This window comes from Vidua chalybeata, chromosome 8 (genome assembly GCF_026979565.1).
Source record: "Vidua chalybeata isolate OUT-0048 chromosome 8, bVidCha1 merged haplotype, whole genome shotgun sequence".
NCBI lineage: Eukaryota > Metazoa > Chordata > Aves > Passeriformes > Viduidae > Vidua > Vidua chalybeata.
This window is the reverse complement of record NC_071537.1, coordinates 33,793,026-33,810,310: the sequence shown is the minus strand read 5'-3', so window position 1 is coordinate 33,810,310 and position 17,285 is coordinate 33,793,026. Positions and strand designations below refer to the sequence as shown.

At 55.2% G+C, this 17,285-nt stretch overlaps 2 protein-coding genes across 2 annotated transcripts in view; one reads left to right on the top strand and one right to left on the bottom strand.

Moving 5' to 3' along the window:
* Positions 1–17,285, bottom strand: part of CDH23 (cadherin related 23) — a 189,188-nt gene that overhangs the window by 36,106 nt on the left and 135,797 nt on the right. The window contains exons 21-33 of the mRNA XM_053949428.1: positions 17,172–17,279; positions 15,817–16,006; positions 14,876–15,021; positions 14,334–14,553; positions 13,402–13,554; positions 12,256–12,369; positions 10,915–11,063; positions 3,749–3,809; positions 2,742–2,890; positions 1,624–1,759; positions 1,050–1,438; positions 856–957; positions 330–332 (exon numbers count right to left, since the gene is read on the bottom strand). Coding sequence (XP_053805403.1) covers positions 330–332; positions 856–957; positions 1,050–1,438; positions 1,624–1,759; positions 2,742–2,890; positions 3,749–3,809; positions 10,915–11,063; positions 12,256–12,369; positions 13,402–13,554; positions 14,334–14,553; positions 14,876–15,021; positions 15,817–16,006; positions 17,172–17,279 — 1,920 coding nt within the window. The remainder of the gene's footprint in view (positions 1–329; positions 333–855; positions 958–1,049; positions 1,439–1,623; positions 1,760–2,741; positions 2,891–3,748; positions 3,810–10,914; positions 11,064–12,255; positions 12,370–13,401; positions 13,555–14,333; positions 14,554–14,875; positions 15,022–15,816; positions 16,007–17,171; positions 17,280–17,285) is intronic.
* C8H10orf105 (chromosome 8 C10orf105 homolog) lies at positions 5,970–9,892 on the top strand. The gene is made up of 2 exons (XM_053949431.1): positions 5,970–6,094; positions 8,834–9,892. The coding sequence occupies exon 2, from the start codon at positions 8,839–8,841 to the stop codon at positions 9,241–9,243; it is 405 nt and encodes a 134-aa protein (XP_053805406.1). The 5' UTR covers positions 5,970–6,094; positions 8,834–8,838; the 3' UTR covers positions 9,244–9,892.

Sequence of the window (17,285 nt, the reverse complement as noted above, 5' to 3'; positions counted from 1 at the left end):
ATGCGACAACATCCCGGGAGGAAGCTGGGGAGCGAGCTGTGCGCCCTGGGGTGATTCAGTTATTGTTGCTGCTGAATTCAAAACTGAGAGCCAGGAGCAGGGAGAGCTCATTCAGCCACCGCGGCAGATCCGGCAGCTGCTGTCCCAAGTGCCAGATCAGGGAGCCGGGATTCTGCTCGGCGGCAGCAGCGGGGCTCATGGGGCTGCCCCACGTCCTGGGGGTGGCAGGGAGGCTGGTGCTGGTGGGACAAGGCTGGAGACCTTCACCCCAGTCCCTCAGTGTGCACCTTGGGAGGGATTCTGCTCCCCAGCACGACGAACTCGCTTACCTTCTGTTGGAGGGAAGCAGAGGGAGAAACAGAGAACACAAACAATGAGGAGTTAGTGAGGGATGAGGAAGTGTGGGTTAACCCTGCATCCTACCACAGCAGTGCCAGGGGTCATGGGTACCCCTCTGCAGCGATTTGGAGGCTCCAGTGTTGGGGCATCCCTTTGATTTTTTCTAGCTGACGTTGGCATATCTGCCCCTCACCCTGGGAGAGGTTCAGACAAGAGCATGGTGCTGTACAGAGAGCAGAGCCATCGGCACCCATGGGCTGGCCCTGCACGCGGCAGAGAAATGCAAATCAGCCCCTGCCAGGCTGCCTGTGAAACTGCTAAATATAACCCTCTGAAACACAAACCACTGTGGAGTATTTCAAGGCCCCTACATTTACCTCCTTCAAAACTGTTTTAGCAGGTTTTCCCCCAAAACAATATTTCTAGACCCTGGAAGCTGGAGCAGAAAGCTCAGCTAGGACAGGATGTCCTGGGAGAGGACAGCAGATGGTGGGGAAATTGGGAGAAGCTACTCACCACTGTGGAGTCAATCTTTGGTCCTCCATCATCAGCCACCACTGTCAAGGTGTAGAAATCCCCCTTCTCTCGGTCCACCTGGCCTTTCACCGTGATCACACCCTGCCAAGCATGAGCAACAGCTGTGCTGGCCACCAAAACCAAAGGTCACAGTGCCCAAACAGGCCAGGAGGGTCCACGCTGCGGCTGCTTACCGTGATCCCATTGATTTTGAAGAGGGAGAGAGCTTGGGGGTTGGTGTTGGGGTCGAACTTGTAGGTGATCTGGTTGAGGTTGTCGATGGAGCGAGCCTGGACGCGGAGCACCTCGGAGCCCAGGGGGATGTTCTCCATGATCACAGCCTCGTAGCTGCTGTTGGAGAACTGCACGGCCTCGTCCAGCTCGTTCAGCAGGCTGACGTACACGCTGCAGAAGCCCTGGTTGTTGGGGGGCGCTTGGTCCGTGGCAGAGACATTCATCAGGTAGCTGGTTTTGGTCTCGTAGTCCAGGTACTCTATGGTTGTGATGAGGCCCGTGCTCTCGTCGATCTCAAACTTCCCTTCCGCGCCCGACACGATTTTGTAGCTCACCAGACCCCCGTTCCCTGGGGAGGGAGCAGGAACCGTGGTGCTGGCTGGACCAAGCACCCCAAAGAGGCAGGCACCACTGGTCCCTCCCCGCAGCAGAGCCCATCCCACGGGATTTCAGCCCAGGCAAGCCGGGATCCGCGCGGTGGCTGATCTCACCGCCCTCCCCCACCCTGGGCGCTTCCCTCCCTGCCCTCCCCACCTGTGTCTCGGTCGGTGGCCCGGACCACTGCCACCGAGGTCCCAATTCCCGCCGTCTCCCGCAGCCCCAGGCGGTTGTACTGGCGCTGGGTGAACACCGGCACCTCGTCGTTGACGTCCTCCACGTACACGATCACCTGGGAAGCCCCGGAGAAACCACGCGTGAACCGGGCAAGCTTGGGAAACAAACCCTTCATGGTGCTCATGGAGAAACATTTCAGTGTTCAAAGCTAGGCTGGACAGGGCTCGGAGCAACCTGGGCTAGTGGAGGTGTCCCTAACAATGGCAGGGGGGTTGGAGCTAGGGGAGATTTGAAGTCCCTTCCAACTCAACCCATTGCATGATCCTGTGACAACCTCTTCTTCAAACACCACGTGATGGAGAGTGAAGAGAAGGGGTTTAACATCAGAGATTTAAACAAGCCCTGTGGGTCAGAGTGAGTCAGTCTTTCCCTGCTGGGGGGAGGTACACTGGGTACATTAATTCCTCCATCCTCTGGGATCTCCTGATCAAACCCCTGGAGACCTCGCAACACAGAAACGCTGGCGACTCGCTGGGAAATATTTTGCTCCAAGTTCAGTGCTGGTTTCCCCAGGGAACACATTTCCTTCTCCTGGTTTTCTGCTTGCTGCTGGTGCTGGGGGCACTTCACACTCAGCCGGAGCCCACCCCACCACTGGGTCTAAGAATAGATGCAACTGGAGGGCTGGGTTCGTGGGAACCGTGGGAAGCTGCTGTGCCGCAGCTGAAGACTGTCACCACTAGGTCCTGGATTATTTAAATAGTGCCTGGCCAGGACACATGGTTTTCAACAGGCTGAGGCTCAGCTTTTCTTCGCAGCAGCAGAGCCACATCTCACTGAGCAAGCAGGGCTCCCTCTGAGTGACTGCTGCACCACTCAGCAACCTAACGGCACCGAAACTTCACAGGAAAAAAGAAAAATTAAACAAACCCCCCACCAACAAGCTCTTCTCTACCCATGAGCAGCCCCCAGAGACATTCCATGCCAGATCTTTCTGATTTCCTGTACAACTGCAAGCCCTGGAAAGGACCAAGCATCGCGGACACTTTGCGTGAGCGGCTCTGCCGCGCGGCCCGTGGGGGCTGCGAGGTCCTTACCCGCACAGAGCTCCTCATGGGCCCCTGCTCCGTGTTGTAGGCCTCCACCTCCAGCACATGGGAGGAGTTCTGCTCCCTGTCCAGGTGCCGCACACCTCGCATCACCAGCCCCGTGCTGGGATTGATGCGGAAGTGGTTGTGCTCATTTCCTGGAAATGGGGAAAAAACGAGTGGGATGTTGCCCACTGCCTCCACACCCACCCTGGTGACACGCTGAGCCCTCCCTGGGGAGGCTCTTTTGGAGGGAGACTATTGAGCAAAACCCCAGCCCCATCTCCTCTGGCTACATCCGATTCAGCTACATCAGCGTTTAGCCCTGGATCAGGCCAGGAGGAGCTACAGAATCTCATCAAATCAGAAAAATGTGGATGTGTTGGAGTGAGCCCATAGGAGGCCACAAAGATGCTCTGAGGGCGGGAGCAACTCTGCTCTGGATCCAGGCTGGGAGAGCTATTCAGCCTGGAGAGGAGAGAAGGCTCTGGGGAGACCTTGGAGCCCCTTCCAGTGCCCATACAGGCTCCAAGAGGGCTGGAGAGGGGCCTGGGACAAGGGCCTGGAGTGACAGGATTGGTGGGAATGGCTTCAAACTGAAAGAGGGCAGGGATAGATGGAATATTGGAATGAAATTCTTCCCTGTGAGGGAGGTGAGGCCCGGGCACAGGGTGCCCAGAGGAGTTGCCTAGAGGCTGCTCTATCCCTGGAGGTGTCCAAGGCCATGGAGCATACTGGGGTAGTGGAAGGTGTCCCTGCCCATGTAAGGGGGTTGGAATGGGGTGAACTTTAAGATCCCTTCCAACCCAAACCATTCTGTGATTTTAGGATTCTGTCTAGCTGTCCACCCACGACAAATCATTCCCCAGCAATGAGCCCTAAAGCTGAATTTTGCTTAGGGCTGGGAGAAATGGTTCTGTGGGCTCCAAAGTGCAAAAGCATGGCGAGCTCAACCTCCTGAGGCTGGGCAGAGCTGGGACAAACTCCCTGCTGCACGAAGGGGCACCTGGACTTACCCTTGACAATCCTGTACCACACTCTCCCGTTAATGCCTTCGTCCGCATCGGTGGCTTTCACCTTCATGAGAAAAGCAGAGGAGTAGAGGTCAAAGGCAGAGAATTCCAGACTAGGACGAGTCCTCCTACCCTGCCAAAGCTGGACATCCTTCTCCTCCACCTGAGCTGGGGAGCTCACCAAATACAAAGCAAAGTAAGTTACCCTGCCCTCGTCATTGGACAGCAGGGACAGTGGGCTCAGGAGCCCTTGGCTGCTGGACTCAGGTGGGAGCTGAGCCTCAGGACACACCACAGATCCCACGGGTCTGTGTGCTGGAGGAAGTGCCTCCATCAGTCCTGCCTTGCCTTCCAATGCTTGTCCCAGCAGTGGTGCTGCTGGGCAGGGGGAGGTGCTCCCGTGCCTGGTGGGCAGCAAGCCCATGGCATCCTGGTGAGTCACCCAAGCAGCAGCACATGGAAAAACTGCCAAAGGAAATGTGAATGCAAGCAGCCCAGAGCATCCTTGTGAGCTCCTGAGCAGGGGTGGGAGCAGCCCTAGGCTCTGATGCACTGCACAGCCCCGGCACAGACCGAGTCTGCCATCCACCCTGGGAAAACCAAGGCACGGGTCCCCTCTGGTGTCACTGAACAAGACTGCAGTGCTTTCCCTAAACCCCAGCCAGCAGTCAGCAGCTGGGAAGCAGGACCTGGCATTGAGCAGCACGGCTTCCAGCCCAGCTGGCACTGAGCCCTTGCATCTTCTCTTGGCAAAACCCACTCCCCACAAAGCACCCAAAGCTCGACCGCAGCGTGGCTGCTCACAAATCACCAGGGCGAGGATGCAGGGAATGCCTGAGCCTTTATTCTCTCCCTGCTTCCCTCTGCAAGGCATCTTCTGCCTCTTCCTACAGTACCACCCAGCAGTTTCTTTTACCTGGGAAGGTTTGCACCCAGACTTATGCAGGGAAGAGGAAAGGTTGCTGCAAAGGATGCACGTGCAGTGGGAATGGTGAGGGCGTTCACCCCCAGCCCCACACAACACTCACAGGAGTCAGAGATGCTCCTCTGAAACCTGGTTTTTTGAGCAGTTCAAGGCACCTTGAACTGCTCTTGCTCCCTTCCACCAAGCCCCCCTGCATCAGCAGAAAACTTGGAAAATCCAGACCTCTATCTGGATTTCTCATCCCTGTGCCCACACATGCTCTTTTCCTCTATTCCAGACCAGTTTATACCCTGCTTGTGGCTTATTCCACGTTTCACCAAGAAATTCCTTTCACAGGGGGGAGTTCTCCCTCCCAGACCAGCTCTTTCACCTGCTGGGCTCCTGAGGCAGAGCTGGGCTGTCTCCTCTCCCATGGGATGGATGGGCCCCACAACAGCAGGCAAGCGATGCCCAGGCACACCAGCTGCCTTGGCATGGCACAGGGAAAAGCTATCACGTAGCCAGAGCAGGAAAACAAAGGGATGGGAGGCAAAACTCTTCAGCTTTTTGTGCCATTCCTTGCCCCACTGTGCCCAGGAGAGTGCATTTCAGGATGAGCCAACTGCACCTTGCAAACAGCCCTTGGGCCATGCTCTTCCCAGTTCACCCCGAGCCTGAAGCTCTGCTACATAAACTAGGTGATATGGGTCAGCCCAGGTGTTTGTTTTTTATTAAAAATCAGGAGTTTGAACTAAAGCAAGGTGTGCTCCTGCCAGCCTGCAGCCTGGGGAAAGCTTTGACCTGCTGAGGTCCCAAAGGAAAGGTGGTACTTTGACAAACTGTCCCAAACTTGGGAAAACAATGGCACAGCAGGGCAAGCAGTGGGAGAAAAGCTCTTTCTGCTGCAGGTGGAGAACACCTGGTGCAGCCAAACTGAGCTCCAGCCTGTTTTATCCCTCTGCTGCAGGGTGGGCTGCAGGCACAGCCAGCCTGTCACAGCCCCATCTGGGGGAAAGGTGTCAGGAAAGGATGAGGAGGGGCAACAAAAGAATGGGGAAAAAGTCGATTTTCTGGGAAAAGTGGGAGCAGGCATGTGGAGGGCAGGTGCCAGCCCTCCCACCACGGGGGGCTCAGCCCACGACTGTACCATTTCGTCATCCTAGAGGGACAAATCCTGAGGAAACGCATCCCAGGGGGCTCGACCCCAGCAGGGGACACAGCTCCGGCAGGACACAGCTCCGGGGCACTGCAGCGCTGGCAATGCTCGGGAAGGGGCTCGGGGCCCCTTGGCTTTGCTAGCTCAGGCTGTCCCCACCCGGCTGCCACCTCTGTCCCACCCTCCCCAAAGGGAGGAGGGGGCTGGCAGGCGACAGAGCGCGGTGGGAGAGGCGGCAAGGCACAAGGAGTGCGGGAGGCAGAGCCCGGGCTCGGCCGGCTGCTGAGAGGTAGGGAGCCCAAACCCCCGTGGCAAAGCCACTGCCGGCCCCTTAGGTCACCCCCAGGGCTGAGACAGACCCCCGGCTGCAGAGCTGCTGCCCTCAGCCTGGGGAAAGCGCTGGGAATGGGTGGGGATGCGAAGTTTGGGGTGGGCACGGGGTCAGGCATCCCCCCTCCCTTCCCAGGCGAGTTGCTCTGTCTCTCGCGGTGATGGGAGAGGGGGAAGGTCCTGTGGAGGCAGCTCTGCCGTTTATCAGCGAGGCTGATGGGGAGCAGCATCACTCACAGCTCTGGGGACCCAACCAGGGGGGTCAGGCAGCCGCGGGTTTGGTACTGCCCAGCATCACCTCCTCCTGCAAGCCCGTGGAAAGATTTAGTGCACTGGGAAAAGTTGGGGAGCTCCAGGAAAAGTGTTGCTAAGCAAGCTGGGGAGGGGAATGAGAGCTGCTTTTCATGGGAGCTGTGTCACAGGCAGTGCCTGAAAACAGGCTTTTCTTTGCAGGAGTTTGAGGAAAGGGAGGGAGAGCATATGCTAAAAAAACTGCCAAGCTAGGCAGCTGGGCCAGGCCAGGGAGCAGTGCCTAGTGCTGGGCAGAATAACCCTCTCTGCTGCTCATGCACGAGAATCATTCTTTTTTTTCTACTTTTCCACCTTTCTTGGGGGCATTTTACCTTTTTCAATTTCTCTTTTTTCCCCTCTGATCCTCATCTGCCTCGTGGTCAATGCTGGAGCCCGAGTGCTCATGGGGATGTGCCAGATTTGGAGCTGATCAGGCAGGGATGAACCTCTGGGGAGGATTTCCAGGACAGGAAAACCTCTTTTAACCCACCAGGGTGAAGAATATGGAGCCTGAGTGGGACAGTGATGCTGGAAAGGGGCAATGCCATGAAAGCTGAGCTGGGTGTGAGGAGAAGCAGGGCATGGCTGCAAAAGCCTGGGAAAACATCGGTGTGATCCCTCCTGATGGGTTTCTATGGAACACTGTCAAGTGAATTTAAAAGACAAACTCTGCAGCCATGAGCAAGGGAGCAGAAACAGCCTGAAGGAATTAAAGAGCCTGAAGGAATTGTCCACGCCCCCCTGGCTGGTTCTCAAGGAACAATGTCAGGTCACCACATGCAGTCGGTAAATGCCAGCTTTAAGGTAGCCGTGGAAACCTTGATTCAGGCTGCCTGTGGTGTGGGACACGCTGCAGCCCTGCCTGCTGGCTCTCCTGCCCTGGGCAGCACAGAGGAGCCTGTCCGTGGAGCAGGGCGTCCTTGGGATTGCTGCTCTGTTCCCAAAGCTGAGGGGAAGGGATGGAGCTGGTTAAGGATAAAAAAAATACATTTGGGGTGAAGAAAGGTGAAAACATCACTGAGGAGGAGGAGGAGGAGGTGACCAGAGCTCCATCCCTGGGACTGCCTGCAGTGCACACAGGGATTCACCCTCTCAAACGCTGACCCATTTGTTTTTGCATTTCCCATTTTCCAGGCACAGACCTGGCCCTGACCCATGGAAACAGCACCATCTCCCCAGAGACCCCCAAGCTCTGAGCAGGGTGATACACCCTTAGTGACTCAAACCATGCCACTGATGTCTTCTCTCCACTTTTTGGAATCTTTTATGGTGAATGTTTGGCTGCTGCCTTACACACACCTGTGTCACTTTGGGATGGTGGCTGCAAGAGCAGACCCAGAGACCCTGGCAGCCCCTGCAGCCCTGCCTTTCCCCTCCTAAGATCTTGGTTTTAAATTGGCTCAATCCAAATCCCAGCTTACCAGGAGATTGCCCAGCCACAGACCAGTCAGACAGCTCTCCCACATCTCCACAGGAAAGTCAGCATAATATAGCTTCACCTCCAGCACACAGGCTGGAGCACCAGGAGCATTGCAGAGGGTTGGCACAAACAGGATTTCCCCAGCCCTCATCTCCTCATCTCCATCTGGAGAGATGCCAGCCTCTGGCACAGCCTGGCTGGGGCTGGGGGTGTGCACGTGAGCAAAAAAAGTGGGTGCAAAATGTTCTTGGGAGGATCTGACCCGCTGGAGAAGGGAGAGGACAGTCTCCACCAGGTGTTGGGTAAGAGCTATCACTGCTAGCACTTTGGGAAGCTGGTTTGCATCACCAGTGACAAGACTGAGCCTGAAAGTGGGTCAGCAAAATGCCTGGCATGAAGATTTTTGGCACGAGTAGGGTGAGGGTGTTACTCTTCACCGTTGCAAAATAATAAAGACAGTGCTAGCACAATACCACAGCTTGATGGGGACTTATCAGGGAACAGGCTCAACCAACTGTCCAATTTCTTCGGGAGAATAATCACAAAAACCCCAAATGACAGTCAATTCAACAAACCCACATTTCTGGAGAACAGAGGAGAACCAAACCTCAGCAGCTTGGGGTGGGGAGGGGTGGGGAGGATTTTGAGCTTTCTGTAGTACCTGGATATTTATTTCTTCCAGAAAATCTTCATGCAATGAGTGTGTGCTCCCTGAAAGTGTTCTCCCAGAGGCCATGGTGCCACACGTAAATAGTGGTAGATTTCTTTGCCAGGTGGTTTTGCACTTCAGTTCAGGGTGGCACTTTGCAAATGTAAACCCCACCTCTGTGCTTTGCCTCCTGGCAAAGCAGATGGACACCTCCTGCCCCCCCTGTGCCACTGAAAACATGGCTGGGAGTATCCTGGACATCAAGAATCCATCAGTTTAACCAGGGGGTGGCTGTCTGTCCAGCTCCCACGTGGTAACTTCTGTGTATCACCCTGTAGGGAAGATGAGCACAGAGGACTCTGGCAATGGGACCTCTCCCACCCCACCTCTCCTTGGGCTTCTGGAGCCAGTGCCACCCAGTGCCACATTCCCGGAGGTGACAGACTGGCTGCCCATCATCGTCGGGCTCGTCTGCATCTTCCTGGTCCTGGCCACCCTACTCACCTTTGTCACCCTCTGCAAGCCAGCGGCGCCGGGCCGGTCCCTGTCCGGCCCCCAGGAGTGCCTGCCCCACCACCCCCTGGATGCCAGTGAGCCCCAGCTGAGGCTCTGGAAGCGTCTGGGCTCCCTGAGGTGCTCCATCAGCAGCTTCAGGAGGAGCCAGCTGGTGGCTCAGAGCCCGCTGGCCTGCCCCAGAAGCTTCTCCACCAGCCAGGACTGGGACGTCATGGAGTCCACCAAAATGTGATCTTGCCCTGCTGCCCTTTTCCAAGCTTTTGGCTCACTTCTCAAGCATGCCTTGGTATCCTGAGACCCTTTGAGAAACTCATTTCCAGGCAGTGGCTCTGGTGACAGGAGATTTTGCAATGTCAGGTTCCCAAATGCTTTCCAGGTTACTGCTTCCTGCCAGGGAAGGTGGAGGCATCCAAACTACACCCATGCACAGCTACCACAGGGTGGTCCAAAAAAAAAAATCCTGCTGCTTCATTTCTTTTGGAAAACATTGTGCAAGTTGTGCTCCACCTGAACAAACAGCCTGGAAGAGAGTGGGAGCAACCTGGCTACCTGAAGAGAGGCAGCCCAGGGCAAACCTGCTCCACAGACAGCAATCCTCAGTGGAAGTTTCCCCCCGAGCAGGTGGAGGGAGGCTCTTGCCCCACGTGCTGCCTGGTCCCTGTCACCCCCCTCCATGCAGTGAGCTGTGGGTTGCTGTGGTCAATGCATTCCCATTCCTGCTCTCTGGCCCTGGTTTGCCTGGTTTTGGGAGAAAGGGATGGGGAAACATTTAGAAACTCTCCTGCTGAAAGGGATGTGGGGACGCATTTGAAAGGAACGACCTTCTGTACTAATGGTTCACACTGAAGGTGTAAATTAAACTAAAGCTGGGTGATGGCTCATTTCTGTTTCTCTTCAATGCTATTCTGTGGAAAAACAACTTCCCTCAGTACAACTTCCTCTCCTTTGCCATGGACTTCCAAGGGCATCCCCCCTTTTGGGAAGCGGGTTCTAAGAAAAGGCACTTTGCTGCCAGTCAGACTCGAGTTCCCTCCCTTCCACCAATTTGCCACATCGGCTCAATTTTAGGAGTCCTGTGCAGGACCACAGCTCCATCCTAAGATTGCAGACTGATGCCTGATCCCAGAGACATCAGGTGCACCGTGCCATGGCACAACAGGTGATGAGGAACCACAGGATCCCTTGGGACCGGCCCCCGGAGCAGACACATGGCTCCCAGCAAAACTTTGTTGCAGGAGGCAAAAGGCTCCTTTCTTCTCAGCCGGTGACTCATCCTGCCTGCCACAGCCAGGGACAAAGCTGTCCCTTTCCCTGGGCCGGCAGAGGTATTGAAGGCAGGAGGAGCCTTCCCAGGGCCCTCTGCAAAGAGCCTTTGGTGCCCGCTCCAGAAGGGCCCTGGGTTTGAAGGGATGCTGGAAGCCTGTGTGAATGCCTGCATTCATTCCGTGCTCACTGAGCCATTCAGCTCTGCCCACCGCTCCCTCAAAGAGGAACAAAAATGAAAGCAAAGTCCAAATGCTTTTCTCCCTCTCCGAGCATCTCTTTGCAGGCACTCTTTTCCCTCCCCATGGAGATCTCTGCTTGGGAGGAGGGAGAAAGCAGGGATGTAGCCAAAGTGGCCTCGCCAGCACAGGGCTTGGCTCTTCTCCTCTCAGCCCTGCAGAAATGGGGTGAGTTTCTTAATTTTCCCTTGTTCTTTGCTGCCTTCTCCCTGGCACTCACAGCCTGGACTAGCAGAGGAGTGGATGAGCAAGAACACATCTCGCCCTGCCCGAGGGAACAGACAGGGAGGGAAAATCCCCGGAAAATCCCCACCCTGGCCTTCCAGCAGCTCATGGTCAGGGCACAGTTAGTGGGGGACCCCCACCTCCCACCCCAGGGTCCCAGGGGAAGAGCCACGTGCCTGCACTATGCTGCTGGCAGCCGGGATGTCCTCGGGGACGCTGACTTCATAGCTGCTCTGCAGGAAGATGGGTCTGTTGTCGTTGACATCCAGGACAGTCACGTACACGGTGGCAGTCCCGGTGCGCCGGTTCCCGGTGGGGCCGTTGTCTGTAGGGACAGAAAGGTGAGGGAGGGAGTTTCAGTCACCTCCTCTTTGCACAGGTGGTGCTCAGCCCGTGGCTGCTGAAATAACAGCATCAGGATTTCTAAAGGAAAACATTTCATCTTTTTGCAGCTTTCAAATCCCACACTGAACCATGGGTTTCTAGTTTTTGATTTTCCCTTCCTGTTTCGAAAGAAAAGGTCAAACCACTCCCAAGCTCTGCCATGGAGCCTAGTGAGGCTGGAAATGCAAGTGATCATTAGAGAGGATTTGCAATTCCATACACCAAGTGAAGGGACTGCTGGAGGCCAGGGATTTAGGAGATGAAGACAGCCTGATGAATCTTCCATAGCTGCAGCTCAGCCCACAGTCAAAGAGCACCGGGATGCGTCAATGTTCAGTAGACAAGGACATGGCAGCACAGCTCTTGGATTTGCCAGGAAGAATGAGGCACTGGGAAGCATGCATTGGGGTTGGATTTTTCAACATGCCTGATTTGCAGGGAGCACTATGCCCACCCAGCTGGGAGCCTGTGGGATCTGGGAAAACACAGGCAGTGTGATCCACTGATGGGAGGGGCACAACAGACCCTTTGCCCCTTGGGATCCGGTCCTGTGTGCCCAGGCAGTGCAGCATCCCTGCTGCAGCCCCTGTGGCACCTGCTATGCCGTGCCCCCAACATTTCTGTCCAGGCCACTTACTTCTCCTTTCCAAAGGGACATCCAAGCCATCTGTGAACAGGCACATCATTATAAAGCTCTGGGGATGACAGCCAAGCTGAGTTTGGCACACGGACCCTCTGCCTGTGCCAGGTGGCTCAGGGTTAATCAGCAGCCACAGAGCCAAGGGCTGGCATGGCAGGAGGGGAACGATGCTGTGGCGTTGGCATTTTTGGGTAGAGGGCTGCCCTGGACAGTGTGAAACCTCTCAGGAACAGGGGGCCTGCCTTCCCCAAGTGAAAGGGAGAGCCCTGGGTCTGGGCAAAGCTGAGAGGAGAATACACCCTCTGCAAAAGTCATGATGGAACTGGGACATATTAATTCACATGGACTGTGTAGTGTTAACACCAGGCACGGGCTCTGGTTTGGAGAGCGCCTCCGAGGTTGCTGCCCCTCTGACACGCCTGCAAGGGAGCTCGAAATGTGCACGGCCACCACAGGTGGCTGTGTGGCAGTGGGATCCCTGGGAAATCCTTACCAATGGCCTCCAGGATCAGTGTGTAGGATGCCACGGTCTCCCTGTCCAGACTCACGACTGTCCTGACCACGCCGTCCCTGAAGCCGACGCTGAATTTGCCATCCTGGTTCCCACCTGCAGCAAAGCACAAGTAGAATAGAAACCTGGAATGGGTTGGGTTGGGTTGGGTTGGGTTGGGTTGGGTTGGGTTGGGTTGGGAGGGACCCTAAAGGTCAGCTTGTTCCAACACCTCACCGTGGGCAGGGACACCTACTAGACCAGGCTGTTCCAAGCCCTGTCTGAGCCGAGCTTTAACACCTCCAGGGATGAAGCATCCACTACATCCCTGGACAGCCTGTCCCAACGCCTGGCTACCCTTTCAGTGAAGAAATTTCTCCCAATATCTAATCTGAACCTTCTCTGGAGCAAGTTGAGGTCATTTCCTTGGATTCTGTGGCCTGGGCATGGGGTCAGCCCAGCTGTGCAAGGATGGTTTTGTGTCTTGTCCCTGGCAGAGCACTTTCCCCCTGCCTCACAGCACAGGAAACATCCAATGGCCATAGGAAAAGCTGGATCATTTCCTGAATGCTTTGAAGCAAACTGGGGTAACTTTGCACGTGAGCCATGGTGCCTGTGAGATAACACACCCCGTTTCACCTGCGGAGAGGCTGGAGGGGCTGGAACAGCAGGCTGCTATTGTGGGAAAAATGACACTTCTGTTTTTACCCTCTTCCTGAGGGCTCGGTGTGCAGTTTGCAAGTCAAACCGTGGCCAGGGGATTCCCCAGCCTCCTGCTGCAGGTGCTGCAGCTGTGGGGCGAGCCGGGCACTGCCTGGCTGGCATTGCTGCCCACCCAACCCCACCTGCCCCCGGGGCTACGAAAATGCCCCAAAATTCCATTTATGCCTTCCAACATTAAACACTGATGAAAGCCACCCCAGCCCTTGCTCCCTAGCCGTGTCCTGCCCATCCTCAGGCTTTTCTAGGGTCAGCAGAGTGGTCAGCGTGGCCGGGAGCCAAGCGGGGCTGTTCAGCAGAGGGCGATGCCGGACAAGGTTTGGAGGGGCTGGGAAAGGCAGCACTGAAGTGCGGAACGCCCTGGCCGAGGTCTGGGGCAGCCTGTGCCTTCCTGCAACCCAAGTTCCCACTCTGGCATGGGGCTCACACCTGTGATGAAGTAGCTGAGCTCAGCGTTCAACCCGATGTCGGCATCCGTGCAGTTGAGCCGGACCACTTTGAAATCCCGGGCCACGTTCTCGGGCAGGGACACGTTGTAGACAGCAGGGAAGAAGGTGGGGTTCTCGTCGTTCACGTCCAGCACTGAAAAGGGAGAGCAGAGCTGAGTTTGCTGCCAGGGCTGCCCCCCCTGCAGATGCCAGACTGGGCTCCCAAACCTCCTGCCTGCTGCTCTCAGCATCCCAGGGAATGCTCTGCCCGACTCTCCCTGCCATTTGTGCAGTGGGGGTGCCTGCAGAGCGGCTGTAGGCTGTATTTGGTTGCCTCTGACACACACAGATCACCCTCCTCACAGGCAAAAACCCATTACATCACTGAAAGTGAAGTTACTATTTTCACCGAGCCTGTTTCCATCCCCATTCCAAGGAAAATCTGGGCCTTAAATATAAGCTCAGTATTTCCTGGGGCATGGCAGAGACCAGGAACTTCTTTTCCAAACTCAGGCCTGAGGACAATCCAGGGTCAGTTTATTTCCAGATGGTGCTTATCCTTTTTCAGCACTAGACTTGCACGAAGCCAGTAAACAGCAAGGCATTAAATTAAAGGCAGGCCTTGCAATAAGGCTCCAGCTCTGCACCGGGCTTGCGTGGGCTGTCCAGGCATGCAGCTGATGGGAATCACATGCTGAATGTGCATGGGGATGGGGGAATGGAGAAAAAGATAATTTTGGGGGCCCTGCCAGAAACACCACATTTTTCCCCATCTCTGCAGTGTGTTGATAGCAGACACGGAGCCTGTGGGGACGGAGCCATCCCTACGGCACAAAGCCAGACCTGATCCTGTTTCCAGGCCTCGGTGAGCCTTCTATAGAACCTGCATTTCCTCCAGTGAGGTTTGTCACCGTGGGGTCTTGCTGCACCCACCTTTGACAGTGAGGGTGCTGGTGGAGCTCTTGGCGGGCGTGCCGGCGTCGCTGGCCACCACCCTCAGGAAGTACTCGGGGATCCTCTCCCTGTCCAGCACGGCCGTGGAGGTGACCAGCCCGCTGGTGCTGTTGATGAGGAAATCCATGCGGGGCATCCCCACCTGCATGCGGTACGACACCTGCCCGTTGGGGCCCTCGTCCAGGTCGATGGCCACCACCTGGTGGAAAGAGCACCCTGATCATCTCCTGGCTGTGGAAGTCATGGTACAGAAATCCCGAGTGCCTCTGGCCCCAGGGATGCAGGGATGAAATGGCCTTGCAGGATCCTCCCTACCCAGAGTGAGCCCACGGAGTAAAATGCTCAACCCCTTCTGCATCCCCCCTGTTCCACTGCTAGAGGATGGCACCGAGAAGGAGATGGAGAGGATGGAGGAGATGGAGAAGATGCAGAGAGCAGAGAGGATGTGTCGCTAGCCCGCTTTGCAGAAGCCACGGCAGCAGCTCCCAGTGTGAGGAATGGCAGCAGTGGGACACGCTCACCTGGAAGACAGAGGAGCCTGCGGGGAGGCCCTCGGCGATCTCAGCAACAAAGGGCAGGTTTTGGAAAGTGGGGTCATTGTCATTCAGGTCCAGCAGGTTGACAAAAACTGTGGCACTGCTGGTGGCTCTCAGGGGTGGCCTCCCACCTGTGGAGGCCAGGAATGGGGTCGCAAGGTTAACGCTTGAGCTGCTTCCACCCCCTTCCCCTAAAAAGGAACCCTCACCCGCTATGCAGACGGCAGTGCAGGATGGGGTGACGGCCCTGATTTGTCATGCATGATCTGCCACCAGTGGACGCTTAGAATTCCAGAATGGTTTGGGTTGGAAGGGACCTTAGACATAATCTAATTCCAACCCTCTGCCATGGGCAGGGACAGCTTCCATTAGACCAAGCCCCCTCCAATCTGGCCTGGGACACTCTCAGGGTTAGAGCAGACACAGCTTATCTAAGCAACCTGTTCCACCACCTTCTTAGTAAAGAATTTTCTCCCAGCATCTAATCTCCACCTCTCCTCTTTTGGTTTAAAACCATTCCCCTTTGTCCTGAAAAGAAAGAATTATCTTTGTATATCTGTCTTTTTTCCTATGAAAAGTTTCCCTATGGCAATATTTCCAGAGAAAAGCCCATCAGCTCTGTTTCCCTCACCTGCTCAATTGATTTTCTGAGATGCCAATGGAGCAGAGCTGAGGGGGAGGGAGAGTTCCTGCCTCTCAGGCTCATTCTCAGGGGTGCTACATGAATGACTGCGCTCACATTTTGAGGCGTTTTTAGTTTGTTTTAGCAGCAGGTTTAAAGCTACTCCCATTTTTTCGCCTCAGAAACACTCCTGCTCAAAACTGGAGAGAAGAAAACTTGGAAGAGACTTTGCCATAAAGGCAAAATCAGGCCGGGGAAGGTTCAGCTCAACAGTTGAAACAACCAGCGTGGGATGGAAGCTTACAGTCGGTGACGGACACCACGATCCTGCGCATGAGCTGGGCCTCCTGGGCGTTGGGATTCTCCCGGTCCAGCAGCACGCCCGAGGTGCGGATCTTGCCCGTGGTGCTGTTGAGGCTGTAGAACTTGTTGGGAGGCCGGATGCTGTACACCACCGTGCCGTTCTCCCCCAGGTCTGGGTCCACAGCCACCACCTGCCGTGGGGGAACGGCACAAAATTACAGGAGAGTGCTGGGAATTCACCCCCGTGGGGAGTCCCCGTGGAGATTTGCTGCTGTCGAGCTTGGCCTCCCTGCACCAGCAGCAGCAAGGAGCTCTTCCTCCATCCAGCTCTGTATTTTCATGACATTTGCAGGGTTTTTGCACCCTCGAGACCTCTGCTGTGGTGTTAAATCTCCCCAAAATTGTCCTGTGAGCACAGGAGGTAATGGCATGACAAGACACAAATGCGCAGCAATCAAAACTGGGTTTTCCTCCTTTTGAATAAAACCAGCTAAAAAAGAGAGGACCCTTTGGAAAAATGAAGTAAATGGGACAAAGAGGCATGTTGAGGAACTTGTGCTGTCACATAAGGAATGCTGGGAATAATTCCTTGGCGGAGTTCAACATGCCATATATTTTGTGCTTTATTGCTCTCCCTGTGACCTTTTTAATTACAGGGGACATTTACATTAAAAACACCCCGATTTCACTGCCCTCATAACTTCCCCAGCTCCTGCTGCTCGTCCTGCAGCTGAATTTACATCAGATCGGTGACAAAATAATTATTTTCCCAGCAACTAATTGGGTTGTCAAAGGCAAGATGACTTCAAGCTGGCACTGAGCAGCAGGGCTGAAGGAGAGAAAACCACTGTGCTCTGGCTCGGGCAGTACTGCCAGACCCTTCTCCCCCTTCAAAAAAATCCTTTTTTTTTTTTTTTTCTGCAGACTTCCTCCTTATATGATTTTGTGGATTCTCTTCACTTTTCCCTCATTTATTTTCTATTTTGTTCCCGTCATTTTTCTCTCGGCATGATGGAATAGAAGCCTCCCCCTCTTCTTCTCTTTTATTTTGCCAGAGGGACTTGAAAGGCTGTAAATCAAAGTCTCTTGGAGAGGTCCTTGAAGGAGGTCACAGGCGAGGCTAAGAAAAGGAGGATTTGGCCAAAATCCACACAATTTGGAGAGGAGAAAAAAAATTTCCCAGCAGGGAGAAGTAACACAGGGGATGGTCAGCAGCAGGGAGACTCAGGAGTAAACTTTTAAATGGAATTCTGCAAGATGGCGCTGGACCGAAGGTGACACTGGTGACACCCGTTTGGAGCTGACCCCCTGCTCCAGCCAGCCCTTGGTACAACCATCACCCTGCCTCACACGTACCGTGGTGACATCCGAGTTGGGGGGGGTCATTTCCACCAGGTTAATGAAGTATGGCTCGTCCTTCCAGGTGGGGTAGTTGTCATTGATGTCCAGCAGCGTGATGTTCACCTGTGA

Coding starts and splice junctions, on each gene's coding strand:
- C8H10orf105 (XM_053949431.1), top strand. CDS start 8,839: ATGAGCACAGAGGACTCTGGCAATGGGACCTCTCCCACCCCACCTCTC.